Below are 15554 nucleotides of genomic sequence, written 5' to 3' on the forward strand. Positions count from 1 at the left end.
ACTGAAAATATGTCATATTCTAGGTTCTTCAAAGTAGCCACCTTTTGCTTTGATTACTGCTTTGCACACTCTTGGCATTCTCTTGATGAGCTTCAAGAGGTAGTCACCTGAAATGGTCTTCCAACAGTCTTAAAGGAGTTCCTCGAGAGATGCTTAGCACTTGTTGGCCCATTTGCCTTCTGTCTGCGGTCCAGCTCACCCCTAAACCATCTCGATTGGGTTCAGGTCCGGTGACTGTGGAGGCCAGGTCATCTGGCGCATATACATATATATATATATATATATATGATTTATATCTTGATCCTTTTCCAGATTGTATGGCGAATGAATTGTTTCCAAATGAGAAAATTTTATCCCCCTGCCCCTAAAGAAGTTCCACAAAAAAATTATTCGTTAGCAATATCAGTGTCTGACATGGGAATCAGTGATGAGGAGTGGGAAAGACTACAGAAGGCTCTCGACTGGCCTGGTCCAGATCAACAAATTACTCAGCTGGATCTGAGCACAAGTCCAGTCCACTCAACATTCTCTGTTGTGGAACTGAAAAAGAGTTACAAAGTGGGAGATAACATCTCCGTCATTATCACAGCCAGAGACCACAACAAGAACCTGAAAAGATATGGAGGAGATTTTTTCAAAGCAAAGCTTTTTAATTCAGAGCTAAAGGTGTGTTTAAGTACATTTAGGTAATTTATAATATTTATATTGCAAAGTTTTTTGGCATTAAGTTATTCTTTTCCATTCTTCTTTAAGGCAAGTGTGTACGGGGAGGTTGTGGATCATCGTAATGGGACTTACTCAGTTGTTCTTCTTCTTCCCTGGGAAGGTCAGGCACAAGTTTTTGTACGTCTTGAGCACTCCAGTGAGGTTGTGCAGATTCTTAAAAAATACAGGGAGTCTTCATTCCCACGCAGCCACTATTATGGCTACTTCGAAGGATCAGGACCCAATAAAACCAGGATCAGTGAAGTTGTAGAATGTAATCTTAAGTGGGGTGGAGAAGGAAGCTGGAGGAAACGCAACTGCTGCTGTGAGTATAAGGATATAAAAACTGAAACGGTGTGGCAGTGTGAGAGACCGAAGAAACTTCCATGTGACAAACTGGTTTATCACTCAAAAGGAAGCACGGAAAACCCATTAAATCCCTTTGAGAAGCAGTTTTTTGCAAAGTAAGACATTAGTCAAAACAAATTCCAGAAGAATTGTATAACCATACAAAAATTGTAGAAAATCTCTCTCTCCCTCTCTCTTCACAGGACTTTAACTAATGTTCGTATTACTGGAGACACACAAGTCATCAATATCCTTCCTAACACTGCAGGCAATGGTATGTTCACATATGATCTGTGTACATTTGACCATTTAATTCACTGTTTGGAAAGGAATAAATAGAAGCAGAAAGGAAATAATGTATTTTTAATTGATTTTTTTTCTTCTTCTTAGCAAACAGAATGGCTTGATTCTTTAATTCACTTACATACTGTTAGTATTTTTTTTCAAACAGGAAATGGTCAAAACACACACAGATATTAATATTAATATCTAGATAGATAGAATTAATTGAATTAGAATCATTTCTGCATAGTCCTTTCAAATAAATGTTTCTTTGCTTTAGGCACAACAGAGAGATGCAGATCAGGATTGATGACACCAGTTCCTGCAGGGTTCTATTTGAAAGATGTTTGGAAGTCTTTTGTATGCAACACTCAACAGTTCGATTCTGCCCAAATGTGGAAATGTCTCAAAAATAAGATTGTCTACATGATGGGAGACTCCACCACAAGGCAGTGGTTTGAGTTTCTGGAAAAAAAAGTGCCAGGCAAGTTGATAAGCGACATAAATGGCGTTGATTTGGGGGTTATGACTTCTCAATAAAAAAATAAATATATGAATTAAAAAAAAAAAAAAATTGTTATTTAAGACTTGATAGCATGACTGTATAATATAAATTAAGAAATGCACATATAGATGCCCCACAAAGTATTTTGACACTTACTCCAAAGATGTATAAAATGTCTTGGTATTAGATGGTTGAAACTAAAGCATTCGTCAAAATATATTGTTCCAGAAAAGAAATAAATTATAAACGTAATACATAATTGTTACAGAATACCCGGGAGGCTGAGGAGTAACAGAAAGACAGTTTTATTTAAGGCACAAGCAGAGGAGCCGGTAGTGTTGGGTAGAGTGATGAATGGGTCTTTGATAGCTGGGTGAAGACGTCAGAGGAGGGTGGTGAACCACACACACGCATGGAGACTTTGATCTTCGGAGAATCGCTGGAGGGAGGTAAGTAGAGGAAGAGATAGTCCTTAGAGTTAATGGCTGGAATGGCTGATGGCCACACCTAGGAGTGAGTGGAAAGCCTTCCATACCCGGGAGATGAACTGAGGACCTCTGTCCAAGACAATATCCTCTGGGATGCCGAAGTACCTGAAGACATGGTTAAATAATAACTCGGCCGTTTCCATGGCCGTGGGCAGACCTTTCAGGGGGAGAAGTTGAAATGATTTAGAAAATCTATCCACTATGACAAGAATGCAGGTATTATTATCTGGAGGAGGAAGATCAGTAATGAAATTCACCCCTAGGTGTGACCACGGGCGATTGGGAACGGGCAGAGGATGGAGCTTGCCTGATGGAAGATGACGAGGGCTTTTGGATATGGCGCAGTTTGTACATCCATTCACGTACCTCCTGACATCCGAGGCCATGTTGGGCCACCAGAAGCGTTCTTTAAGCAATGAGAGGGTTTCATTGACCCCCGGGTGACCAGTGCCAAGAGATGTGTGAGCGAAGTGAATGAGTGGAGTGCGCCGTGTCCTGGGAATATACTGATGTCCCGGTGGGCAACCCGGCGGGGTATTTGTAGCAGGATCGGTTGGAGGAAGGGTCTCGGCGGACCAGGTAATGGGGCAGATGATGACCTTTTCAGGGAGAATGGTTTCGGGTTCTTCAAGATTCCCTTCGGGGGCGTGAAACCGGGACAGGGCATCAGCCTTTACGTTCTTTACCACTGGGCGATAGGAGATGGTAAAGTGGAAGCAGGTGAAGAATAACGCCCAGTAGGCTTGTCTTGGGTTTAACCTATTGGCAACTCGAAGATACTCCAGGTTTTTTTGATCCGTGAGAACCAGAAAGGGGTGTTTGGCTCCCTCCAGTCAATACCTCCATTCTTCCAAGGCCAACTTGATGGCCAACAGCTCCCGGTTGCTGATGTCATAGTTGACCTCCGCCGGGTTGAGCTTCCGGGAGAAGAAGGCACATGGGTGGAGGCGACTGGGATTCCCCTGCTGCTGAGATAGAACAGCTTCTACTCCGGTAGTTGAGGCGTCGACTTCCACGATGAAGGGTCGGTCGGGGTCAGGAGGGGGGATTAACAAGTCCATTCGGCATCACACAATATTCATAGTGGCCTGTAGGGGTTATGAAGGCAGTTTTCCACTCGTCCCCCTCTCGTATCCGGATGAGGTTATAGGCGCTGCGGAGGTCCAACTTGGTGAAGACAGTGGCACCACGGAGATGTTTCAAGGCAGCTGGGACGAGGGGAAGTGGGTATCTGAATTTGACTGTTCACTGGTTCACCCGGCAGCAGATCGATGGCACAGTCCCACCGCCGGTGTGGAGGCAGCTTGGAAGCCCGTTTGGGGCAGAAGACGTGGTTTTCCACTGGGCTCTCTATTGAGGTAGAATAAACTGGAAGAGGTTCAGGGGAAGGTTTGGCTGGGACTGGACAACCCGAGATGCAGCTCTTGAAACAGGCGTCGCCCCACTTCAGGGCTTCACCCATTTTCCAGGAGATGACAGGATTTTGCTGCTCCAACCACGGGTGCCCTAGAATGACGTCAGCGGTGGATTCCTCCAGAACCAGCAGATGGATCTCCTCGTGGTGGAGTAGTCCGGTTTGGAGGGAAATGGGACCCACACTATGACGTGCACATCTTCTACTCAACAACCTGCCGGTAATAGTGTGGACTTGGTGGGCTGACAGCGTTGCCGTGGTAGCGAGTTTGAGTTGATGGCAGAGGGCGCCGGAGATGAAGTTGCCGGCTGACCCAGAATCGAGGAGGGAGAAAACTGGAAGAGAGATGTCAGCAGCAGTAAGTGTCACAACAGTGGTGAGTGGTTTCATTTGGTATTTTAAAGGGAGAATGGCACTCACCATGGGACGAGGAGGACGGACGGGGCATACAGTGATGGCATGCCCTGGGGCTGCACAGTAGAGGCAAAGATTCTGGGCCAGCCGTCTTTGTCTCTCAGCCATTGAGAGTCGATACGAGTCCACTAGCATGGGTTCGTTGGCTGGTTCTGGGGAGCTGACGGCCTCTGGTCAGCAGAGTGACGTGGAGGAATACGGTGGCGAAGCGGATGGAAAGCTGGATGAATCGTTCAAGCTCGATGGGGTCCTCGTATGCAACGAGATGCAACCGCACTCGAGGTTCCAATCCCTGACGGTAGGTCGTCAGTAAAGCCTGTTCGTTCCATCCACTGGAGGGCGCTAGAGTCCTAGACTGAAGGGCATATTCATTGACAGACATTTTCCCCTGTTTGAGATTATTCAGCTTCTCACCAATTGACGAGTCCCAAGCTGGTCTGCCAAAAACTTCGCGGAAATGGTCGATGAAGCTGGAATAAGACTGGATAACTGGGTTATTTTGAGTCCATATAGAATCTGCCCACAGTAGTGCTTTACCGTGCAGTTGAGAAATTACAAATGCTACCTTGCATCTCTCGGTGGGATATAAGTGTGGTTGCATCTCCAGGACCAGCGATCATTGAAGATGGATTCCGCTGCACTCCTCCGCCGAACCAGAGTAGGGCGCTGGCCTGGCCATGGGACTGGCGTGAACGGAAGGTGAGGAAGTGCTGGCATCGTTGACGGAAGTGCTCGCTGGTGTTGGGGATGCAGGTTGAGCAGTGAGTGTCCTACGGATTGCATCGACCAGATCTTGAAAGGGGTCCGTGAGGCTCATGCTTGTGCCAAGCGTTGTTGGTCCGCTCTTCTGTTACAGAATACCCGGGAGGCTGAGGAGTAACAGAAAGACGGTTTTATTTAAGGCACAAGCAAAGGAGCGGGTAGTGTTGGGTAGAGTGATGAATGGGTTCGTGATAGCTGGGTGAAGACGTCAGAGGAGGGAGGTGAACCACACACACGCACGATAGAGAATTTGATCTTTGGAGGATCGCTGGAGAGAGGTAAGTAGAGGAAGAGTTAGTCCTTAGAGTTAGCATACAGGTAAGACCTTGTCGCGAACGAGACCGGACGCTGACTGAGTGCATGTGTGTGGTATTTATGGTGCAGATGTGATTGGGTGATGATGAGGGTCAGGTGGAAGTGCTCAGTACTCAGGTGAGGGCGTGCGTTGTGAATGAGTGAAGGTGGAACCTGGCGTGTTTGTAACAATAATATAATATTATAATAACTTAATACATATTACATGTGTTTGGGTGAGTAAGTGATGCGACATATACTTCTTGGGACTGCTGTATACAATATCCAAAGGCAACTTTGTAAAGCGGTTTAAAAAAAATGAATAAGCAATGTGTCTAATGTAAATTTTTGCTTATCTTTATTAGGCATAAAAAGAATGAACCTCCACACTCCTCGTTTGGCTGGACCCCTAATGGCTGTGGAGTTGAAAAATAATATCATTATTCACTGGAGGCCTCATAGTGTTCCTTTGCGATTTACTATAATGCCAGTGACCAACCTGCATTATATCGCCAATGATATTGATAAAATAGCTGGTGGTCCTCATGTAGTCGTTGTGTTTACACTCTTTGCCCACCTGGTGTTTCACCCAATAACATTTTATGTTCATGAAGTGGCCAAAATCCGTCAGTCTGTTGTTGCTCTGCTGAGTCGTGCACCACAGACCACCGTCATCATCAAGTCTGGAAACACTGCAGGAATAAAGGTACACTAAGTCAATTCAAATCCTACTCTTTCAAATACATTTCCAACTTGTTTTATTATGATGATATTTATGGTCAACAGGAAAATATGATGCATTTGTTCTGTTGGTGTAATTTTGAAAGTCTAGAAATACTGGGCTCATATAGGTGCGTGTCCGTATATTTAGACAACACGCATAGAATTTTTTTACTAATATACAATAATTTAGATTTAATATAAAATTCCTTAGTTTAGAAGGATAATTTATCATTAAATAAAGAAATAAAAATCATGATAACAGTCTCAAAAAACACAAGAAACATTGGATGAATTAAATTGGATAAAAGAAATAGGTTTACTGTCAATGACATCAGCAGCTAAACCAGCGGCTAAAGTTACAGAACTGCCTACTGTCATGCCTCCCCTGAGCTTTAACAGACCCCCTAAAGTGGCTGTGGGTTTAGTGGGGGGTTATTGAGAAAGAATGTAGAAAGTCGCATGAGAGGAAGCAATGCATCAATATTTACCTCAATTTGAAGACGGATGATCCAAAAAATTCTAAAATAGTTCAAAGTTAATGATTTAAAAGAATATCTGAACATGGATTCTCAAATAAAATGTATTGTTTAAATTGCTACTGCCTTGTGTTACACCTCTGGACTCATAATGTTGTGCTTTCCATTCCAGGGCTCAACATTAAAGGGATCCACGGGTATTAAAGGGTTAGTTCACACAAAAATGAAAATTGTCATTAATGACTCACCCTCATGTCGTTCCAAACCCGTAAGACCTCCGTTCATCTTCGGAACACAGTTTAAGATATTTTAGATTTAGTCAGAGAGTTTTCTGTCCCTCCATTGAAAGTGTGTGTGCGGTGAAAGTGCTTGCACCGAGCCAAGCCAGATAACGAACAAAACATCCACTCGTTCTCGAGTCAAGATCCGGTTGCATCGGTTTTCGGATCACCAGTAGTGATGGGAAGTTCGGTTCTTTTCCGCGAACAGGTTCTTTCGGACAATTCGATTCAATAAACTGGTTGAAGAAAACGGTTCACCGGTTCTTTTGCGCTCGACGTAATGACGTCATTGGTGATGATTGCCCTTCATTGAAGCACTTGGTTTACCCGCGCTCATAACATTAGCACAGAGTCAGTTCAGAATCAATCACCAAAAAAAAACAGTTCGGTTCAGACACGCTGTGTGTCAGTCTGCTTTACACTGAATCACACATGCGCAGTATCAGCTCCTCGGTTCTCGAATCGGACGTCTCCGACAGAAACTGTTCTTGACTCGAGAACGAGTCAATCGGTCGTTCGTTATCTGGCTCGGCTCGGTGTTCATATTCAGTGCTCTCTTCATAGCAGTTCAGTCAGTGTACTGTTTGAGTAAATGAATTACTTCGAGATATTGGTTTGTTTTAACTCAGAGGGAGTGTCAGCCACATTAGAAAAGTTAACAGCTTAAGTCATTTGTGGATTAATGCTTATTGGAGACGCAAACCATTTCAAATGATTCAGTTCGATTGGGTGAACTGGTTCAAGAAGATCCGGTTACATCGAGTGATTCGTTCGCAAACCGGATATCATACACTGCAGTGAACGCGCTCACAACAGACCCGGAAGAGAAGACAATGCTGAATAAAGTCGTAGTTTTTGCTATTTTTGGACCAAAATGTATTTTTGATGCTTCAACAAATTCTAACTGACACTCTGATGTCACATGGACTACTTCGAAGATGTATTTATTACCTTTCTGGACATGGACAGTATACCGTACATACATTTTCAATGGAGGGACAGAAAGCTCTCGGACTAAATCTTAAATATCTTAAACTGTGTTCTGAAGATGAACCGAGGTCTTACGGGTTTGGAAAGACATGAGGGTGAGTCATTAATGGCATAATTTTAATATATGGGTGAATTAACCCTTTAAGACATGTAAGGGAAACAGGTCAATTTAGCTCAAAGGGAATCATTTAAGATTTTAAAGGGAATTTGAACAGAATCACTGTTTCACGGCTGATCACTGAGACACCCTGCAATTCACTGAATGAGCCATTTAACATCAAATCTGCATGGATATTAATATCCAAAGTATAGTTTCAATTCAAGTTTATTTGTATAGCGCTTTTTACAATACAAATCGTTACAAAGCAACTTTACAGAAAATTATGTTTCTACAATATTTAGTAGTAGCAGCTAGTAGTTTGTGCACGTTTGACAGGATTTTAGAAAAAAAAAAAAATAATAATAATACAAGACGTAGTCAGCTAGACGATGAACTATCAATATTATTAATTAATAGTTATTATATGATGCAGTCACACATGTAGCAATAATTGTTAGTTCTGTTTGTTGATTCAAGGTTAGGATCATCTGGGGTCCTCTGAGGGTCAGCATCATCTCTTCTCAGGTGTTTTGGATCCAGACTGGAGCTTCGTGGCAAAACATAGAAACAAAATAGAGACATCATTAGCATAGCTGCTGATCCAACAAAGTAAAATTAGTTTAACCCAAGCTAAAGAATAAAAATGCACATTTGATCAGATGCAACTACACTCACAATTTAAAAGAAACATTATTCGTATGCTTGGCGAAAGAGATGTGTTTTTAATCTAGATTTAAACAGAGAGAGTGTGTCTGAACCCCGAACATTATCAGGAAGGTTATTCCAGAGTTTGGGAGCCAAATGTGATAAAGCTCTACCTCCTTTAGTGGACTTTGCTATCCTAGGAACTACCAAAAGTCCAGCGTTTTGTGACCTTAGGGAGCGTGATGGGTTGTAGCGTGCTAGAAGGCTAGTTAGGTACGCAGGAGCTAAACCATTTAGGGCCTTATAGGCAAGTAATGATAATTCGTAACTGATACGGAACTTAATAGGTAGCCAGTGCAGAGACTGTAAAATTGGGGTAATATGATCATATTTTCTTGACCTCGTAAGGACTCTAGCTGCTGCATTTTGGACTACCTGTAGCTTGTTTATTGACGAAGCAGGACAACCACCTAGAAGTGCATTACAATAGTCCAGTCTAGAGGTCATGAATGCATGAACTAGCTTTTCTGCATCAGAAACAGATAACATGTTTCGTAGCTTGGCAATGTTTCTAAGATGAAAGAATGCAGTTTTTGTAACATTGGAAATATGATTTTCAAAAGACAAATTGCTGTCTAATATAACACCCATATTTCTGACTGTAGAGGAAGTAACCGTACATCCGTCTAGCTGCAGATTGTAATCTACAAGATTCTGTGTGGTGTTTTTTGGTCCAATAATTAATATCTCTGTCTTATTCAGAATTTGTCATCCAATCTTTTACATTTTTAACACACTCTGTTAGCTTAGATAATTGGGAAGTTTCATCTGGTCTCGTTGAGATATATAGCTGAGTATCATCAGCATAACAGTGGAAGCTAATTCCATATTTTCTAATAATATTACCAAGGGGCAACATGTATATTGAAAATAGAAGGGGACCTAGGACGGATCCTTGTGGCACTCCATATTTTACTGATGATAAATGAGATGACACCCCATTTAAGTAAACAAAATGGTAGCGATCGGACAGGAAGGATCTAAACCATCTTAGAGCCTGCCCTTGAATACCTGTCTAGTTTTGTAATCGATCTAGGAGTATGTCATGATCTATGGTGTCGAACGCAGCACTAAGATCAAGTAAGACTAGAAATGAGATGCAGCCTTGATCTGACGCAAGGAGCAGGTCATTTGTAATTTTAACAAATGCAGTTTCTGTGCTATGGTGGGGCCTAAAACCTGACTGAAATTCTTCAAATTCTTCATAGTGAAAACACTCTTAATTAGCACAGTAACAAGATCGGCAGTTTAAGACATTAACTTGTAAGCACAAAACACAAGATACTTCTATTTTCAAGATGAATAAGGCTTTATTAGATAAATCTAACACAAACGCACGCACTCACACATTCACACAAGTTGCAGGAAGATTGAAAGTTAGGGAAAGATGAGTTTAAGAGAATGGAAATGTGGAATCCCAAGTTTACAGCAATACATGAAATTGCATAGACATGAACAGCCATCAATCACTTAATTAACCCTCGCATTGAGTTCCTCAATGAGGTTAAAATTATATTTGATACACCAGTACAAATGTCTGGAGGTACTACTTGCGTCTCCTGTGTAAAGTTGTCTTTGAAAGGGGGTTTCCCGATGTCGCTGATTGGCTGGAAGTTCAGTAGTCGTTCAAGTGATGTCTTGGGAAGCCCGTGGTTGGGCGTTGGCTGACGATGCAGAGTTGTGTGGCTGGTTGAAGTTGAACGGCACTCGAGGTCAGACTCGGAGACATGGCATTACAAAATTTAACTCAGAACACGAATCTCTCAAACGGAAAAGAAAAGAAGTAAAGTTTGACGAGACTAGGTGGTGTTTCTTCTCATCGTGGCTAAGTAGCAGCAGGCGTGCAGGCCGAAGCACGCTGGAACCGTGCTCAAAGAACAGTTATGACTAAAAGCATGGCTAGAAGCAAAGCTACAAGCTAAAAGCTCAAAGCTAAAAGCAAACATGACTAATAGCAAAAGCTAAGAAGCTAAGCTAAAAGCAGGCATGACTAATAGCAGAAGCAAAGCTTAAAGCTAAAAGCCAACATGACTGTTTCAAGCTAACAGATTCAAACACGTACACGCCTAAACATGAATATGTATCCTTAAGCGATCCAATAGTTATTAAAAGATATACACAATAAGTGATTATAACATGATAGTCAAATGTGTGGGTTACATATAAATGAATATGGAGTGAAGCGATGGACTGATATTCATTTATAAGTCTTTTTGAGTTCATTTTGGTCCATATATATGTAGAAAAGACAGTTTCTGTGCCATTCTCGACAAAGATTTCTGTGGAGACCACAGGTTAAAATGCCCCCCCTTAGGAATTTCAGTCTGGTTCTGCTGGGGGAACTCAATCCAAGGATCTTGTGTAGTACTCTCATGGACTTACATGTGATATCCGGTGTTGCATCTCAATTACATGCCCCAAATTTGACAATCTCTTCTCCGAATTGAAATTGTCATTGATTGTTCTAATGGTGTTAATGTCGAAAGCTGTTCTGTGAAAGATTTGGTTGGTTGGTTATCTTGCTTGGGACTTGTGGCACGGAATGATTTATGACTTCCTGTTGCCTTTCTGAGGAATTCGGCTCGCGTTTCAACCACAGTCCTGATCGACTCTTTCATTTGTCTGATTCAGGTCAGATACGCTACAGACATCTATAATGCTCATGTCTCCACTGCTAAAATGACATACTACCATAACATAATTAACAATTCATCTAACCCTCGCATGTTTTTTGAAACATTTTCTTCATTTTTTTGTCCTCCTCCTCCCCCTCCTGCTTCATCTCTAATAGCTGACGACTTTGCCACGTTTTTCATTAATAAAATTAAAAACATCAGTGCACAATTTTCCACACCACAATCAGTCAAGCTCATATCACCAGCAAACTAATCCAAGATGGCGCAGGAGAGTCCGATCACGCCCAGGTCGCTCCGCTTAGATGGTGTTTTTATTTACTTTTTTACCTACTTTTGCTTCCTCTTTTTACACACATAACCTCTGCAATGATCACTTACAACAAAGAAACACTTTTGGACATTGGAAACCGCTTCACTGACCTATTTCAGAACACTTTATCCTCCAACCCATCGTGGCAATCTGAGATTCTCCAGAACGCCGAGATGAACAATGGCCACCTGAATAACCACCTGAGGCGACGGATCAAAAAACACCGTGGGAAACACGCTGGGATTCACAACAGACTGAGGAAAAGAGTTCACGGTCCTCCTCTACCGAGCATTTTGCTCGCCAATGTCCAGTCTCTGGAGAATAAGATGGACGATCTTAGAGCCCGGATAAGTTTCCAATGGGACATTAGGGACTGTGGTGAAGAAATGTAATGTCCGCAACACTGCTAACTCCCATAATTTATTAAAAAACAAGCAACGTTTCGACCCTCAGGTCTTCATCAGGCTTAATATCAATGTGAAGTGAAATCACCTTTAAATAGACACAGGTGATCACCTTAATTAGACACACACAAATACAAGTCATGTGACAATTACAAGTCATAATAACCCCACTCATTACTCAATTAAGGGAACAGTTGTATGGAGAAAACAATCAACATACATAGCCTACATGCAGAAACACAAATGCACTCATTGTAAGCATGGCTCGAACACAAATGTACTCATAAGAATGGCTTTATGTCAAAATCTTCATTAAGACCATAAGGAGATAATGTGTTTAAATAGTAAATCCAAAAAGTTTCCCGTTGGAGAAGCTTTTTACCATGATCACCTCCTCTAAACGGTTTGTTGACCCGCTCCACCCCAATATATCTAAGGACGCTGACATTATGCCCAGCTAATTTAAAATGAGCAGCAACAGGACTACATTCATCTCCTGTTCTGATGGTGCTTCTGTGCTCACTGATCCTAGTCCGTAGCGCTCTCGTTGTTTTACCAACATATGATAAGCCACATGGGCAACTGATTAAATAAATAACATGTGTGGTACTACATGTAATGGTGCCGCGAATAGATAGTGTCTTACCAGTGTGTGGATGATTAAAATTTTTACATTTATGCGTATACGAGCACTGGCCACAACTTCCACATCTATAATTACCCTCAGGCATGTTAAAAAAAGGAGTTGTAAGTTGTGGACGTATATCATTCTTAACTAGATGGTCTTTTAAGTTAGAAGCACGCTTAAAAATAAGCTTAGGTTTTTCTGGGAAGACTCTGATTAGTTTGGGGTCCGAATCAATAATGTGCCAATGTTTGTAAACAGATTTTCTAAATTCTGATACAAGTGGAGAGTATTTTACACAGCATAAAGGAGACTTATTTGGGGGTTTTGTGTGTTTATTTGATCGAAGGCACTCATCTTGCGTTGTCTGATCAAAACGTTCTTTTGCCGAATCCACCCAATCTTGTTTGTACCCTCTATTGAGGAATCTCTTTGTCAAGTCCGCAGCCTGCTTTGAGTAAGATGTGTTATCGCTGCATATTCTGCGTACACGATTAAACTGACTTATTGGGAGACTTTTGACCAACGGCCTGGGATGAAAACTATCCCCATGCAATATAGTGTTGCGATCTGTAGGCTTGCGAAAAAGATCAGTTTTTAAGACCGTACCATCTTTATATATCTGGATATCCAGAAAACTGATGCGTTGTTTATCATATTCCAGAGTAAATTTTAAATGTTCATAACAAGAGTTCAAATACTCCTGAAAGTCATTTAATACATCCACTGTGCAATCAATAATCAGAAAAATATTGTCAATAAACCTCTTGTAAAATAATATCTTAGAGTAAAATGGATTTCTCTGATGCAGCACAAATTGATTCTCAAAAAGACCCATAAATAAACAAGCATAATTAGGGGCCATTTTGCTTCCCATGGCAGTGCCTTTCTTTTGTATATAAAACTCATCTTGGAAGCGAAAGAAGTTATTGGTAAGAACTATGTTCGCCAAGTCTAATATGCACTCAGTGCTAGGTTTTGACTCCGCCTTATTCAAAGATAGAAAATACTGAAGTGCTTCTAGGCCACCATCATGTGGAATATTTGTGTACAAACTCTGAACATCAAAAGTGGCCAACAAACAATTATCAGAAATATGATCAAAGGTCTTTAGTAAATTGATACAATCGATAGAGTCACGTATATAAGAAGGAAGGGTAACCACTTCTGATTTAATAAAATAATCAACGAAAGCAGAAATATTTTCCGTTAGGCTACCAATCCCACTGACAATAGGTCTTCCCTTCAGAGGGGTATCTAAGCCCTTGTGGATTTTAGGGAGTGTATAAATTACAGGGATCACTGGATGTTCAATCTTAAGAAACTCAAAGGCATTTTTGTCAAATTCACCATTATTAAAGTGATGTTCTAATTGTGAATATACCCTGTTCTTCAACCTATTAGTGGGATCAGATGATAATCTCTCATAGAATGTACAATCACTTAATTGTCTTTTAATTTCATTTTCATAATCCACAACATTTTGCAAAACAACAGCTCCCCCCTTATCAGCAGGCCGTACCACAATTCTATTGTCCTTACTCAGATCCATTACAGCTATTCTTTCCTCTTTAGTCAGGTTATTGTACACTTTATATTCTTTTTTATTTTTTAGTAGACCCTTTACATCATTCTCAACCAAACGACAGTATGTATCCAAAGAGGCATTACGGTGCTTAGGAGGAATAAAAGTTGATCTTTTCTTAAAGCGACTATGGGACAAGTCACTAGGGGCAGAGGAAACAGGCGACAGGACTTGATCCAGAGAGGGAACACTCGTGGTTAAACTATCCTTCACATCAGAATGGAAAAACTCCCTCAATCTAAGATTACGAAAGAACTTCTGGAAATCAATAATAGTCTCAAAGTCATTAGTATGAGTAGTTGGGACAAAACTCAGTCCTTTACTCAAGGCTGACGTACAAGCCTCAGACAAAGTTTTTTCAGAAAGATTATTACCGTACTCTCCTGCTGGTCTGAATACGGGGCTGTCTGCGACCTCTTTCGCTGACTTCTTCGGCATCGTTTTTTCCTGGAAACTGGTCTGCTCTCCGCCATCGTTGTGAATTTTGAGGTTTTCTCAGGCCGTATCCTAAAAAAGACACTCCGCGCTCTGATTGGCCACTCACATCTGAGCCTGAATCATACGATGAGGATGACAACCATGGTTTTCTGTTTCCTTGTTGTCGTTGGCCTACAGGTCGTACTCGTTGTCCCTGGTTGTGCTGCAATTTGGTTAGAGATTCTGGTTTACCATCCCTCAAAAAGTAGACTTTGCTCTGCTTGTAATCCTCAGCATCCCGTGCAAACTTGGTCCTCTTGACACTCCTGACTTCGCTGGTGCAGTCGATACGATGGCGTTCAAGCTCCTTCTTGATCTCCCCAAGTCTTTTCTATTCGCGGCACCATTACATGTAGTACCACACATGTTATTTATTTAATCAGTTGCCCATGTGGCTTATCATATGTCGGTAAAACAACGAGAGCGCTACGGACTAGGATCAGTGAGCACAGAAGCACCATCAGAACAGGAGATGAACGTAGTCCTGTTGCTGCTCATTTTAAATTAGCTGGGCATAATGTCAGCGCCCTTAGATATATTGGGGTGGAGCGGGTCAACAAACCGTTTAGAGGAGGTGATCATGGTAAAAAGCTTCTCCAACGGGAAACTTTTTGGATTTACTATTTAAACACATTATCTCCTTATGGTCTTAATGAAGATTTTGACATAAAGCCATTCTTATGAGTACATTTGTGTTCGAGCCATGCTTACAATGAGTGCATTTGTGTTTCTGCATGTAGGCTATGTATGTTGATTGTTTTCTCCATACAACTGTTCCCTTAATTGAGTAATGAGTGGGGTTATTATGACTTGTAATTGTCACATGACTTGTATTTGTGTGTGTCTAATTAAGGTGATCACCTGTGTCTATTTAAAGGTGATTTCACTTCACATTGATACAAGGGCGTAGATTTGGTTTGAACATTGGGGGGTTGAACGTTGTATGCTGCCCGTTATTTTTTTCAAAAAAAATTTTTTTTATGTGTATTGTTATTGGTAATTTATTTCTTCCTATCTATCTATCTATCTA

At 41.5% G+C, this 15554-nt stretch overlaps 1 protein-coding gene across 1 annotated transcript in view; it reads left to right on the top strand.

Moving 5' to 3' along the window:
• LOC132115900 (NXPE family member 3-like) overlaps positions 1 to 15554 on the top strand; it is a 47034-nt gene that overhangs the window by 15524 nt on the left and 15956 nt on the right. The window contains exons 2-6 of the mRNA XM_059524309.1: positions 313 to 666; positions 754 to 1169; positions 1257 to 1327; positions 1616 to 1819; positions 5578 to 5918. Of these exons, the coding sequence (XP_059380292.1) occupies positions 325 to 666; positions 754 to 1169; positions 1257 to 1327; positions 1616 to 1819; positions 5578 to 5918 (1374 nt within the window). The 5' untranslated portion in view covers positions 313 to 324. The remainder of the gene's footprint in view (positions 1 to 312; positions 667 to 753; positions 1170 to 1256; positions 1328 to 1615; positions 1820 to 5577; positions 5919 to 15554) is intronic.

This window comes from Carassius carassius, chromosome 35 (genome assembly GCF_963082965.1).
Source record: "Carassius carassius chromosome 35, fCarCar2.1, whole genome shotgun sequence".
Taxonomy (NCBI): domain Eukaryota; kingdom Metazoa; phylum Chordata; class Actinopteri; order Cypriniformes; family Cyprinidae; genus Carassius; species Carassius carassius.